General features: G+C 40.3%; 1 protein-coding gene across 1 annotated transcript; it reads left to right on the forward strand.

Moving 5' to 3' along the window:
* The first annotated feature begins 3,033 nt into the window (after positions 1-3,033).
* Positions 3,034-13,868, forward strand: naalad2 (N-acetylated alpha-linked acidic dipeptidase 2). The gene is given in 22 exon segments (XM_030745384.1): positions 3,034-3,301; positions 3,804-3,909; positions 4,264-4,450; positions 6,108-6,219; positions 6,295-6,419; positions 6,652-6,732; positions 6,884-6,991; positions 8,123-8,217; positions 8,396-8,491; positions 8,965-9,050; positions 9,294-9,332; positions 9,335-9,369; positions 9,371-9,413; positions 9,491-9,569; positions 9,677-9,744; positions 9,837-9,904; positions 10,020-10,111; positions 10,950-11,040; positions 11,369-11,633; positions 11,745-11,826; positions 11,984-12,076; positions 13,193-13,868. Coding segments are annotated over 22 exon segments (2,223 nt in total). The 5' UTR covers positions 3,034-3,219; the 3' UTR covers positions 13,383-13,868.
* The last annotated feature ends 132 nt before the right edge of the window (positions 13,869-14,000 follow it).

Here is a 14,000-nt window from a genome sequence, read left to right on the forward strand (position 1 = left end):
GCCTATGTCTGTACTTGACCACAGAGGCAGAGCATCATTCAATCCTGCCAGCTGCCTCTCTTGGCAGCATTTGAGGATGACCGACTCCACTTTCTCTGCAGGAAGACAGCTCATAACTTTTTAACAGTCTCTCCCTGAACTGATGCTCCTGTATCATCTGCTCTAATCAATAATCACAGTGCAATCTACACCACAGCTCAAAGTTTGAAGTCAATTAGAAAGGTTCAGTTTTCTGAATGAAATTTGGTTTTATGTTGAGTAACGCTAAACCAACCATTAATGTAAAGAAATATATAATTGCTTCATTGTGAGACTGATCCTAAACTCTGAATAACTTTGAATAGAATATCTACTAATATCCAGATTTTGAGAGCAGTTTCAATCAATCTCTCCTGTGTTGCAGTGGTACATTGTGGTACCTAATGCAAGTTTTTCCTGTTAAAGTCCAGCTTATCAGTCAGAAAACCTTTTTCCAAGCACATTAGCACAGACCAACACAACTGTAGTGAGCAAACAAACAATACATGTACACATTAGTGTGTGGATCATTAATTAAACCCAGGATACTCAAGCTCCAGACCCCAAACTAAGCTTATACAATGCTGCTTTTGATCAGCACAGTCGTATTCAGTTGTGGTAATGTACTTGCAGCTAACCAGGGCTCACCTACTTTGACCTGCACTGGTTCCAGGAGCCTGATTACCTATTGATTGATTTTCAGTGCTGTGGAGGCATGTGTCAAATTCACTGAGCCTGTGCTCCAAAGCTACAAAGAAACCAAATTTCTCAACAGTACCATTAGCACTAAAGGAGGCCGAGGGTTCCTAAACATTTGACACATCCAGCAGAAGAAAACAAGGAAGAAACCCTCCTCCAGTTTTATTAGTACACACCAAAACTATCGTGCTGATTAAATCAATATTTCTCATGTTAAATACTGAAATGCGAGTAAAATTCAATTAATTTCGATAAATTAATTACAAAGCTTCTAATTAATTAGATTAATTTTTTTAATTGAGTACCAGCCCTAATAAAAAGGAAATGTTTTCATATTCACAGGACCTGTTGTTCTTGATGACAGAAATAAACAATGTAAAAGATTTTACTGAGAAATTGATCAGAAGCGCTGTGAAGACTGTCGGATAGCCTCTCTGTCTGCGCTCTCCCGACACAGGGGGAACAGATTTTCATGGGGGAACAGAATTTCGCACAACACCTGTTTGAATAAATATAACGCACAAACAAACATGAGGAGAACAATAAACTTCAATTCATCCGTCCTTATTTCTTCTTTCTGACACTAGAGGGCGCTATAGACCAGCGTGTCTCTGTGAAGTGTCCTCCCATTTTAAAAAAAAATATGGCATGAATGATTTAAAGCAGGGGTGTCAAACTCCTCTTTTCTTTGGTCTCAGATGGCCTGTAGCAGGAGAGTAGCTGGCTAATAACCTACTTTTCTTTCACAGTAAAAAAAAAATTTTTTTTTTTAAGAACAATTTGATGAAATCACTTGTTTTAAAGAAAATATTAATAGCTTGATAGCTATAAACAAAGCTTCACATGGAGAATTTTGACAACTAAACAGCTACAATGTTTTGCAGTCTTTGAGTCTTCATGACAACTTTCTGAGATCTAGAAATTTGTAGCAAGCTTAAATACATTGTGGCTTCTGTATGGTAGGGCTAAAGTTGCCCAGGAATAGCAGCGCAGTTATTGAAATACTGAAGAAAATCATTACTTTGCTGCAGTTTTCACGCTTTTGCACACACTCAGAACCATTCAGTGGAACTGTAAATGGCACTATAAGGAACAACTTTAATGTATTTTTTTAAAAATGAAATTATTTCTAGAAAAAATGACTGCACCAAAAATCCAATTCGTTTTTTTAAGGACTTGTTAACACTGAGTGGTTTATGCAATAGGAGACCACTGACAGCTTATTATTAAAATTTATGGCATCATTATTAAAGAACTTAGCTGTTTGTTTTATTGCTGCAGTTTTTATTTTTCTTTATTATTTTTATTAGTTAGTTAGCTAGTTTGTTTAGACAACCAAGTACTTTACTGTAATCATGCCCTGAAAGAATTACTTTATGACAGTTATAAAAAGAAGTACAATTGTGACAAGCTGAATTCATGGTTTGGATAGTGTGTCAGGTACCAAACATGGCTGTGCAAAGGACTGATGGCGCCATCTGGTGTCTTCAGCAAAAATTAAGGCTTTTTACGATTTATTATTATGTATTTATTTCACTGTTTGGGAGCAGCTCATACAACAGTGTTTTTATTATTATTATTGTTGATTGGTGATGACTGGGGGCAGGCCACTTAGTTAAAGCAAAGCACAGCTACACAAAGCAGCAACATCTTAGAAACATGAGTCACAAACAGACATGAAAATTACACTAATTTCCTTCAGGCAGCTTAGGGATTCAGTGGAACATTGACTGCAGGCCAGATATAATCTGTGGTGAACTCTGTTAATATTTTTTTGTCATTTAGACATATGATGCTCTAAAAACCCAAAAATATCCAAAAACTGGTGGGAATTGCTGTTTAGGGAGGTACATCCCACGCCCATTCGCACTCTTTCTCTCTGTGTGCAAAAGCATGTTTTTTGTTTTGTTCAGCTGGATTGAAATCTCCTGACTGGGAGTTTCCTACTATATAAGTTGCACCATTTTTTGTCCTCTTCAAAAAAAAAAAAATCCCACTAATTTATTTCAGCTCTTGACATGTTTAGAAACTAAAGACACCTTTTCCCTATGACCTGAGGTGATTTACTATCTGCTGATCCATTTCACTCTGTAGAAACTCCCTCTCGACCCTTGACTTCTTTCTGCACTGAATGCCCTCCCCCCCACAGCTTGTGCATGCTTCTAGGAAAACTGTCCAGGGTGGTTATCTTGTCTTACACTGAGTAATAACTGAGTCAGCACCAGAACAGCCAAGGTGCACAAGACAGCAATCAGCTCACTGGCAAAGCCCAGCACTAACAACTAGTTTCTTCTTTGTACGCCTGTCCAAGTTTTCACTCACTGCCTCTTTTAGCCAACCACCACACTCCCGCCCTCTCTATCTGTCGCACTCCATCTCACTCTGCCATTCCCCCGCTGCACACTCCTCAAACAAATTACTCTCTATCGCTGTCTCTGCAAGCGTGCCCTGTGGAGTCAGCTGTGTGAGTGTGTGCAAAACTTGGGGCTGTGTGGCTTTGAAATGAGGAAAGAGAGCAGGTTAATTCGGTGGATCAGGTGGATTGTGATTGTGACTGTTTTGTTCTTGCTGGGCTTCTGCATAGGTAAGCATGAGAACACAACACAAGCTTTAGCTGGACACAAACTGACTGAATGCGTTTCTGCTTGTTTTTAATGAAGCACCCGCTGTTCCACTAGTAATAGTACTGGTACAGCAGTGGAATAGGTGACTTCGATCAATGTATTAATGAAGAAATTGGACAGTTAATTAAATGACATTTTTTGTGAATTTCTCTAAAATTATTCCTCTGAAATGTAACAGTACTTAGTGCCATTCTTGATGTCACTGTTTTGTGTTTGAATGTCACCACACTGACAGATTTCACAGCTTTGTGCTCACAGCAGGTTAACACTTACTCCATAAATCCATTGACCTCCTTCTGCTAAGCACAAATTCAACTAGTAGAGTCAATCCATAGCCTGCTCTTTCTTCTTTAAAGTAGCCATTTTAAATGCATAACAGCATGTATGGTAATGGCTCTCTTCTCAAAAGAAGTGATGCTGTTGCAGCTCACCCACTGTTTGTTTGTGCTCTGTGTGTTGTAGGCTGGTTTGCAAAGCATGCAAACTCTCAAAACCACAAGGACTCCAGCCATTATCTGAAGGATTTTCTGGAGGAAATGAAGGCAGATCAGATCCGAGAGCATCTCCGGTAAAAAGATCGCCAATATACTAAATCTGTCCTGTTCAGCACTGTAAGTAATCTAAAGCAAATGACTGTATGCTGTGGTCTCCGTTAAAGGAGATAGCTATGCTAAACATTTTTTGAACAATACTAATATCTTCATAACTGGTCATTCAGAGGCCGAAGTTGAGCTATAATAACATAAATTGTTTCAGTGGAAGTGAAAACATGGACATTTGGACCAATGCTGTGCTTAAGTGAAATCACACGTCAGTTTTACGCGTGTGTAATAATTTCTTAACATATATTTTTATGTAATCGGTTCAAAGTGCTGTTCTCAACATAACACTGCTACTCTAACTGTTAACACCCTCCCCACAGGAAATTTTCACAACTTCCCCACCTGGCAGGCACAGAGCAGACCCTCAAGTATGCAGAGCAGATCATGAAAGAGTGGCAGATGTTTGGATTAGACTCAGTGGAGATGGTGCCCTATGATGTCCTCTTGTCCTATCCCAACAAGTCACAACCAAATTACATCTCAGTAGTTGATCACCTCGGCAACGAGGTACAGTACATGCCTGCGGACGAGATGTGCACTTAAAGTATATGTTCACGTAGACTCAGATGCAGATAGGTTCAACCTTTCTATACGATGCATGCCTTGAAAAAACCTGTACTTGTTTCTGGTGTGATATTGTCTGCTCCGATTTGTTATAGCATGAAGATGGAAGTCATAGCCAGGCCACTGCATAGCTCCCAGTCTTGTGTTCAGACAGAGAAGCAACTTTGGAGTTATTTGCAGTTCACACAGTGGGAAATATTGGGTGATACTAATCCATTTTACAACTTCAAGCACTTTGACTAAATGCTTCTCATGATTTTTCCGTACACTTGAACAATGACATTAGTTAAGACCCCTGACTACCTCTCATTGTATTTGGATAGATAACAAGGTTGTAGACGGCATGTGGTGATCACACAGCCGCATGAAAAACACAGTAACACTCCAACCCTCCTCTCCTCCCCCACTCTTCTCATAGTCTTCACCGCAGAACTGCAAGTCTTACTCATTCAAGTCCAAGGTCCTTTTTAGGCCTTGGTGTGAGATAAAACCTCTGTAGGTGTCTGATAATGATACAGCACTGAAAACCAGCGTTAGCACGCTGTCATTTTTCAGTTGACTGGGATGCATTAAGGCTTTTAAACACAATCAGAGCAGTTAAATGTTTCAAGTATGTAAGCTAGTTCAGGCAGCCAGCTTGAGCTGTACATCACACAGAGGTAGTTAAAGTTTAAACACTATTACCCTCCAGTGCAGTGGATTTAAAGTATTAAGAGTCATGAAAGACTCTGCTCAAGTAAAAAGTACCTTAAATCTGTACTTAAATACATTACTGCACACATTACAGCATTTATGATAGGGAGAGAGAATAATTATGAGTTATATATTGGAGTGAATGATTCTCAGTTAAGTTCATTGCACATTTAAATGTGACCTTATATAATTTGAAGTTTATTTGATATATTACGTGTAATTTCACTCTTAATATGCTCATTTGGACTTTTTATATACCAGATCTAATCTCACTCAATATGATTTGAAGTTCACTTAAGATGCATGTAACTGGTATCGTAAAAAAATGTATATCATTATTGTGCGCTTGGAGAGTGTAACCCTGTACCTTAACTCTCTGTGATCTCAGGGAAGCTGTAGTTCTGTGTTTATGTGCCTTAAAATCTCGTTTCACGCAGTAGCCGTGAAGGGAGGTTGTCGTACAGTCAGTGGGCAGTATTATACTGGGAGGCATCCTGAACATACTTTGAGGGGAGGTGTGTGTAGTAGGCAGGCTGAAATACGCTGGAAATGCTGAGTTAGGCCTGATATGTTTACTGAGAGAGAGGGACTTCACAGTGTAACAAGCATATTATTGAGAGGAGGAGTCAGTGGCTCTTTGCTCTAAATAAGCAAGGGTCCAGAAGAGCCCAGGTTAGGGCTTTTTTTTTTTGTTGCTCTTTTTGTAGAAGCTCAATAAACCTCAATAAACTGCTTTGCAACGGACACCAAAGGATAGCTTTCAAGTGTTTTTAACTCTGATAAAATCTAAGCTGAATCCACAAATGACTGGCAAGACAAAGTTTATTATTTTGGCCAACAAGAGGAAAGCGTTATCTCAATTGTTTTAATCTAATTTGTTTGGCCTCGTCTGTCTTTATTTTCCCAGGTTTTTAACACTTCCTTGGCTGAACCGGTTCCACAGGGTTATGAAGATATTGCCAATATTGTGCCACCATACAGTGCTTTCTCTGCCAAAGGACAGCCTGAGGTAAATAAACGTGCACACGTGCGCGAACAATCACAATGTTAAAACGGGCAACTGAGGCCTCGTCTCCTCGTGTGTTTTGCTCCAGGGGGACCTGTGTATGTGAACTATGGTCGCACAGAAGACTTTTCTCAGTTACAAAGGGAGATGGGCATCAATGTGACTGGGAAGATTGTCATTGTCAGATATGGAAAAATATTCAGAGGTAACAAGGTAAGAAAAGTCTTTATCTGGTGCATTTCAAAATATTGCTAATATGATTAATTCTCACTCATTTTTTAGTAGTTAATGCAATCAATTAACATCACATCGGTCATTGGTACCCTATGATGATTCGTCGAGAACAATATTGTCCTTGCATTCAGATCAGATATGGAAGAATTTATATGTTTGCATCAAAATAACCCACAGCTCCTCTCTCTCTCTCACCCTGTCTGTCTGCCAGGTGAAAAACGCCATGTTAGCCGGAGCGAAAGGGATCATTATGTTCTCAGACCCAGCAGATTACTGGGCTGCTGGAGTCCAGGTGGGAGTTTAAAGTTTTAAGCCATGACATAGTGACAGATCCTACAAACAACAGCAATAAACTCATGATTAAGGCATCACTGTTGACCACTGCCACATCATAACTGGAAAAAAATAGAAAAATTTGTATTTTAAAATGTGCCTGTTTGCAGCCCTACCCCGATGGCTGGAACCTACCCGGCAAAGGAGCTCAGAGAGGAAATGTTCTCAACCTGAATGGAGCAGGAGACCCACTCACACCAGGGTACCCTGCCAAAGGTGTGTGTTTCCATGTACTACAGTCTGTACACTCATCATGGGCATGAATGTCATTGTAATTTTGGGCTTTTAATGATTTCTTTTAACAGTTGTTTTTCCAGGGTGGAATGATTGTACAGCATACATCTTTAAATGACTTAAAAAAAAAAAATCAATCTCTGGTTGAACGCCGGAAACCAGCCGATTTAAATTAATTCTACCAATTCTGCCAAGAAGTGCAGTCAAGTATCCAGCCAGAATTATGCCAGAAGCTTGTTGATGGATACCAAAGTTTGGTCAAAGTGTAACTTGCCAGGCCACATTTAACCAAATGTTAGTGGGGTGTATGTAAGCTATAAGCCGCTGGTATCTCCGCGCTCTCGGTTTTCCACAATTACTCGGCACTCAGCAGAGGGGGACAGACAACCCCAAATTTGAGTTATAACAAGTCAATTCACCATTGATTCGTTCACGCCGAGCTTACGTGCAGCGGCTCTATTTCCCTCCTGTAGTGCCAGGTCGATAGCCCTCAACTTAAAAGCGGCATCATAGGAAGTTCTTTTTGTGGTTTCCATGATGAGGGAGTTTGAAAAAAATCTCTTTGTGCCTGCTGCTAGCACTTGTTGGCGCTTTCTTCTTTGATTTCCAACTTTGACGTCCCATGATTCATATCCTGCTAAAGAGCCCCCTGGTGGTTAAAGAAAAATCCACAGAAACGCCGCACCGGGCTATAAGCCGCATGGTTCAAAACGTGGGAAAAAAGTAGCGGCTTATAGTCCGAAAAATACGGTATATATGTGACCCAGTGTGGATTAGAGAAAATCCTAAATAAAATCAAGCTTGTGCACCCAACTCTTGTTTTTTTAAAGTCATTATACACTAAAAGTGTATGTGCAGAAAGTCGAATTGACTTAAGTGAAAACAATCTACATTTCTGCTTCTTTTTTTCTTTTTTTCTTTCTGCCACAGCTAAAGCAGAAATGTAGATTGTTTTCACGATACACTTTTTACTGTGTATGCTGTACATCATTCCCCCCTGAAAAAGAGCAGTTCAAAGAAATCATTAAAAGCCCAAAATTACAATGATATTTATGCAAATGATGAGTGGATTAAAACTTCTGACCACAACTATAACAAGATCTCCTCTCTTGCAGAATACAACCTACAGATTCAGCCTGGAGGATGGAATAGGACTCCCCAGCATTCCTGTGCATCCAATTGGCTTCCATGATGCTATTCACCTTCTGAAGTACAAATGTTTTCTTTTCAAACACTTGGTAATAATGATCGCGTTTAAGTTCTACTGGAGCACTGTTTTCACTTTCACGTCCCTCTGGAATTTAGGACAACAAATCAAACATTTTCTTGGATGAAACAGCAGCTTATTGTGTTGTTTACAGACTATGTGAACCATTTTCATTTAACAGAAACATGGGAGGACAGATTCCACCCAACAATTGGAAAGGAGCTCTGAACGTCTCCTACAGCATTGGCCCAGGCTTTACAGAAGACTTCAAGAGCCAGTAAGCTCTTTTCTAAAGCTTTAATCCTTCATACTTTTTCAAATAAAACTCCTTTCCTCTCCTGCTGCTAATCTTTCCTTTGCCACTTCACTCCACTCTCCATTCTGTGTTTCAGTGTTTGGCCCCTCCTTTTGTTGCTCTTGTTCACGTTCTGTGACGAGGCAGCACGAAGCCAACCAAAATACAATGGAGCCCTTTGTACATCTGTGTATAGACAAATAGAATTAACTGTTTGTTACTTTAAAAACGTTCCTAGCAGAGCTGAATTTTGAGCTACAGGTTAAACTGTTCTGAGGGCCGCTGCCATCAAGAAACATACAGAGAAATGCTACCATTTTGTGGGCATTAAAACTTATTCCCCAGGCTCTATCCCCAAGTTCTCACATCAGTCAATTATTTTGGGCTTCTTATGTCTTCATATTTCTTTCTGCCCCTTTGTGTGTATCACTCATTCCTCAATCTGCCTGTATCAGGAAGGTGCGTATGAACATTCATACTAACAACCAGGTAACCAGAATCTACAACGTCATTGGAAAGATTAGAGGAGCCCTGGAGCCAGGTACAAGAAACCCTTCATTTCTGCAGTGTTTTACAGACACCTGCAACACACAGTTAACATCAATAAAGTGCAGACTGTAGTGTAGATATAGTACAAATGAATTTGATGCCTGCATGTACAGATGAAAATACGGTTAAGATTGTTTGTCCATCTGGAGACATAAAAAAATCTGTTAGCTTCTCAGGAAACAGATTCTCAGGTCTCTCAGTCTTTTTATTCATGTGTTGTTGGTGGGTTGTATAGACGTGTATGGATCTCGGAGGGGCAACCGCGATGCCTGGGTGTTGGAGGAATTGATCCCATGTCTGGTGCTGCGGTTCGTCCATGAAGCTGTCAGAAGTGCTGGCAAACTGCTAAGTAAAGGTAAAGCTATCAAGTCAGTGATTGAATGAATTATGTATTAATACTCAGGTGGCATTCGCGTGTGTTTGTGTGTGTAGGCTGGAGGCCAAGGAGGACAATAATATTTGCCAGCTGGGATGCAGAGGAGTTTGGACTGCTGGGATCTACAGAATGGGCCAGAGGTACCAAATTGCAACTACACACGCACACGCACACACATGAACACACACACACACAGGCACCACACACACACACACACAAAATGACCTCACTTCAACCTTCTTACAGGATAATGCCAAGTTACTGCAGGAGAGAGCTGTGGCTTACATCAATGCAGACTCTGCAATAGAAGGTGAGGATGTTTTTGTGTATACTGAAACATTATTTAGGTCCAGGTTGTTTCTGGGTTTTATTTGCATGTTTACATGTCTTTTAAAACTCCAGGCATGTACACTCTGAGGGTTGACTGCACTCCATCACTACACACTTTGGTGTATGATGTCACAAAGCAGGTGAGCAGATTTAAACCCACAACATATTTGCCACTGATCTGAGTAAATAACGCTTGTCCTGCAAGCATTCTCTTCTTTTCACCTTGACGCTGTGTGTTTCTGTGTTTTTGTGCAGATAGCCAGTCCAGAGGAAGGAGAAGAGGGAGTATCTCTGTATGAGAGCTGGCATAAGAGGGACAACTGGACAAATGATCGTGATGCGCCCAGGTAGAAAGTCCAGATCGTTGAATTCAGGTGTTCCAATGACTTCCATAACCACAGGTGCATAAAGCCAAGCCCCTAGTCATACGGACTGCTTCTTCAAATATTTGTGAAAGAATGGGTCGCTCTCAGGAGCTCGGTGAATTGCAGCATGATACCGTGATAGGATGCCACCTGTGCAACAACTCCAGTTGTGCAGTTTCCTCGCTGCTAAATATTTCAGTCATCCATCAGATTGACAACTGGCAATCTGATGGATGAGTCTGGGTTTGGTGGTTGCTAGGTACTTGTCTGACTGGACTGTGCCAAGTTTGGTGGAGGGGGATTATGGTGTGGGGTTGTTTTTCAGGAGTTGAACTCTGCCCCTTAGTTCCAGTTATTGGAACTCTTAATGCTTCAACATACCAAGACATTTTGGACAATTTCATGCTCCCAACTTTGTGGGAACAGTTTGGGGATGGCCGCTTCCTGTTCTAGCATGACTGCACACCAGTGCAGAAAGCAAGGTCCATAAAGACATGGATGAGTGAGTTTGGTGCAGAAGAACTTGAGGCCAGTACCCCATGGATTAAGAATGGGATGTCACTCAAATTCATATGTGTTCATATGTGTGTGTGGTGGCAGCAAACCCAGTACTGCAAGGTCTATCTAATAATGTGTCCAGTGAGTGTTTATACAATCTACTGAAAAAGCTGCATCTGTTAAAGCTTGTCTTTTTGTGGCTGTGTGTTTGGTTTAAATTAAATTTTGAATATGAAAAGTGTGGCTTATAATTCACTGATAAATAAAATATCAGGGAATAAATCAAACAAACCTGTTTATTCTTCATTCTGGTATTTTGTAGGATCAGTAAACTCGGGTCAGGCAGTGATTTTGAAGCCTATTTTATCCGTCTGGGAATTGCTGCAGGCAGGGCCAGATACACCAAGAACAAGGTGAGGCATTTATCAACATAAATGATATTTGTTGTTATTTGTGTATTGCTATATAGTTTTGCTGTATCCGTGATGCAAGTGTTTGCATATCCAAAGTTCTGTCTCTGCATCTTAGGTTTAGTGGCTCATTTGTGCAAATATATCATTTCTTTCTATTTGCACTGTATGGATCAGATTTGGGGTTTAAACAAAGTCAGTGTTACTGAAAGGAATATACTGCAATTCAGATTCTGTCTTTGTCAAAGCATTAAGTTTGTTAGGAGGTGCAGGAGGTGATTGAAGCATTTTTATGGTAAAGGTTTGTAAAATGTTGCGTTTGTCCATCCAGAAAACAGAGCTCTACAGCAGCTATCCAGTCTATCACAGCGTGTATGAAACCTTCGAGATCGTGGAAAGGTTTTACGACCCCTCCTTTAAGAGGCTTCAGGCGGTGGCCCAGGTGAGAGGTGGGCTCATCTTCCTGCTGGCTGATTCCCACCTCCTCCCTCTTGATGTTAATGAGTATGCAGACTCACTGAGGAAGTATGCACAGAGCATAGCACAGCTGGCACAGAGGAGCCCAGTAGAGATGGAGAAGTATAAAGTGTCATTTGGTGAGTTATGGTCACTGTTAGCATAATAATGTTATAATGACTAAAAGACTACAGAAGTGCTGTCAGATTCTATGTATTTTTACACTATGTATTTTTACTTGTTTTTCCTAGATTCCCTGTTTTCTGCAGTTCACAACTTCTCCGTTGCAGCCAGGGATTTCCACGAGCGCCTGCAGACTCTCAACAAAGCAGAGTAAGAGTTGTGTTTAACATTTCACACATTTCTGGTGCCTAAAAAAATGCTTAATTTTACTGCTCTGCATGGTCTATATTCCTTGAAATGTGTGTTGAGTCTTGACATGTAGTGAAATGCAGTTGGAGATGTAATAGAATTTTGTGTGTATGTGCAGTCCTCTGCAGCTACGGGTCATGAACGATCAGCTCATGTATTTGGAGAGAGCCTTTATAGACCCTCTGGGCTTACCTGGCAGACCTTTCTACAGGTTAGTCTCTTACACACATAAACAAAACTCATTTATATTAGAGAAAGGAGTAGAGATAGTGAAGGAAGATGAGTTAAATACCTGGAGTCAACCATCCAAAGCAACGGATGCTGCACAGGAGTGGTTAAGAAGAGCTTGCAGGCAGGGTGTCATGGATAGCAGCAATAGAGTGAAAGGGAAGTTTTACAAGATGGTAGTGAGACCTACTATGACGTATGGTTTGGAGACGGTGGCAATAACAAAAAGGAGGCAGAGCTGGAGGTGGGAGTGTTAAAGGTGCTAAGATTTTCAGTGGGAGTGACCAGAGTGGACAAGATTAGAAATGAGTATATCAGAGGGACAGCTCTTAAAGACACAAGGCTGAGATGGTTTGGACATGTGCAGAGGATGGATATTGGATGTACTGGACAAAGGATGTTGAATATGGAGCTGCCAGGCAGCAGGAAGAGAGGAAGACCACAGTTCCTGGAAGTGGTGAAGGCGGTCATGCAGCAGGTTGATGTGACAGAGGAGGATGCTAGAGGAGGTGAGATTTAGGGAGATGATCTGCTGTGGTGACCACTAAAGGGAGCAGCCGAAAGAAGAAGATTTGTCAAAACTAACTAGTAGCAGCTTCTGACTTTCAGCTTCTCAAGATTACATTTATGTGCTACATATATATCTTCATGTGTATTTTACAGTAAAAAGAAAATGCTACTAAATGACACCAATACTGTGATTCAGTTATCTGAGTTTTAGAAATATTTTTTAACACTGTCATGTGACGTTTTAGTGCAGCTGCCTGTTTATGTAATTATATTTTAATAATTACTCTATAACTACACTACTCTCAAACTGGCTGCAGAAACCGATTTTGAATATTGTTTTGATCCTTTCAAACAGCTGGATAACTGTTGTGCACACTCCCTTTTAGCTGCATGTACGGCTGCTTCTCAGATTTCTACATTTAAAAACACAGCTGATCACAAGAGCCTGTGTGTCAGTCTCTTGTTCCTCTTTTCTCGTACCCCTATTGAGCTTGTTTTTAGAAATACCACACAAGTATTTCTCCTGGAATACCTCTGGGTGCATCCCCTAACATAACACCTCCACTGTTCTCATCTCTTCTCTTTTCAGGCATGTGATCTTTGCTCCCAGCAGCCATAATAAATACGCAGGGGAGTCTTTCCCTGGAATCTATGATGCTTTATTTGACATTAAGAACTCAGGTGACCCAGCAAAGGCCTGGGAAGAAGTCAAGCGTCAGATCAGCATAGCGGCTTTCACGGTCCACGCTGCTGCTATGACCCTGACACCACCTGCATGAAGGCAATCTAAAAATATATATTTAACTTGACAAAAATAATATATCCAGTATCTGCAACTGACAGGGCAGTCCATGCTTATCTGGTTGTTTTTGTTAAAGTCTTCAGAAGCATTTTTACTCTTTCAGGTTTCTGTTTTATGATGTGTCTCCATAAATAATTTATGTTTTTAATGTTTTGTAGTAATAATTTTTGATTACAAGTCATCCCAATAAACCCATTCATTACTTATGGGCACAAAATAACTCAGATGTTAGTGATGTACAAGATCAAGAAAGTGTTTAATGAGTTTTATTAAGACTGCAATTTTTAATTTTTGATAAATTCCCTCGAATGCCTGGTACACAACAAAGTTTATTGGATGATAAAATGATCTCATGTAATGGAAATGCTGTCAAACATTTAGCCTATGTTTAAAATGCTGAGTTGTCAAAGGCATAGCATACAAGGAATGTCATTAGGGGACAATAAAGATGGAGCAATCAAACAACAGTTTCAAATAACGAATCGAATGATGATCGAATGTTCTGCCGCTCAGGAAAATTTACAGTGTAAGACAAAAGCATGACATAAATCATATTTTCTAAATAAAAAATACAGTTCTGGTGAATAAACCCTGG

The sequence above is a fragment of the Archocentrus centrarchus genome, chromosome 13 (genome assembly GCF_007364275.1).
Source record: "Archocentrus centrarchus isolate MPI-CPG fArcCen1 chromosome 13, fArcCen1, whole genome shotgun sequence".
Taxonomy (NCBI): Eukaryota; Metazoa; Chordata; class Actinopteri; order Cichliformes; family Cichlidae; genus Archocentrus; species Archocentrus centrarchus.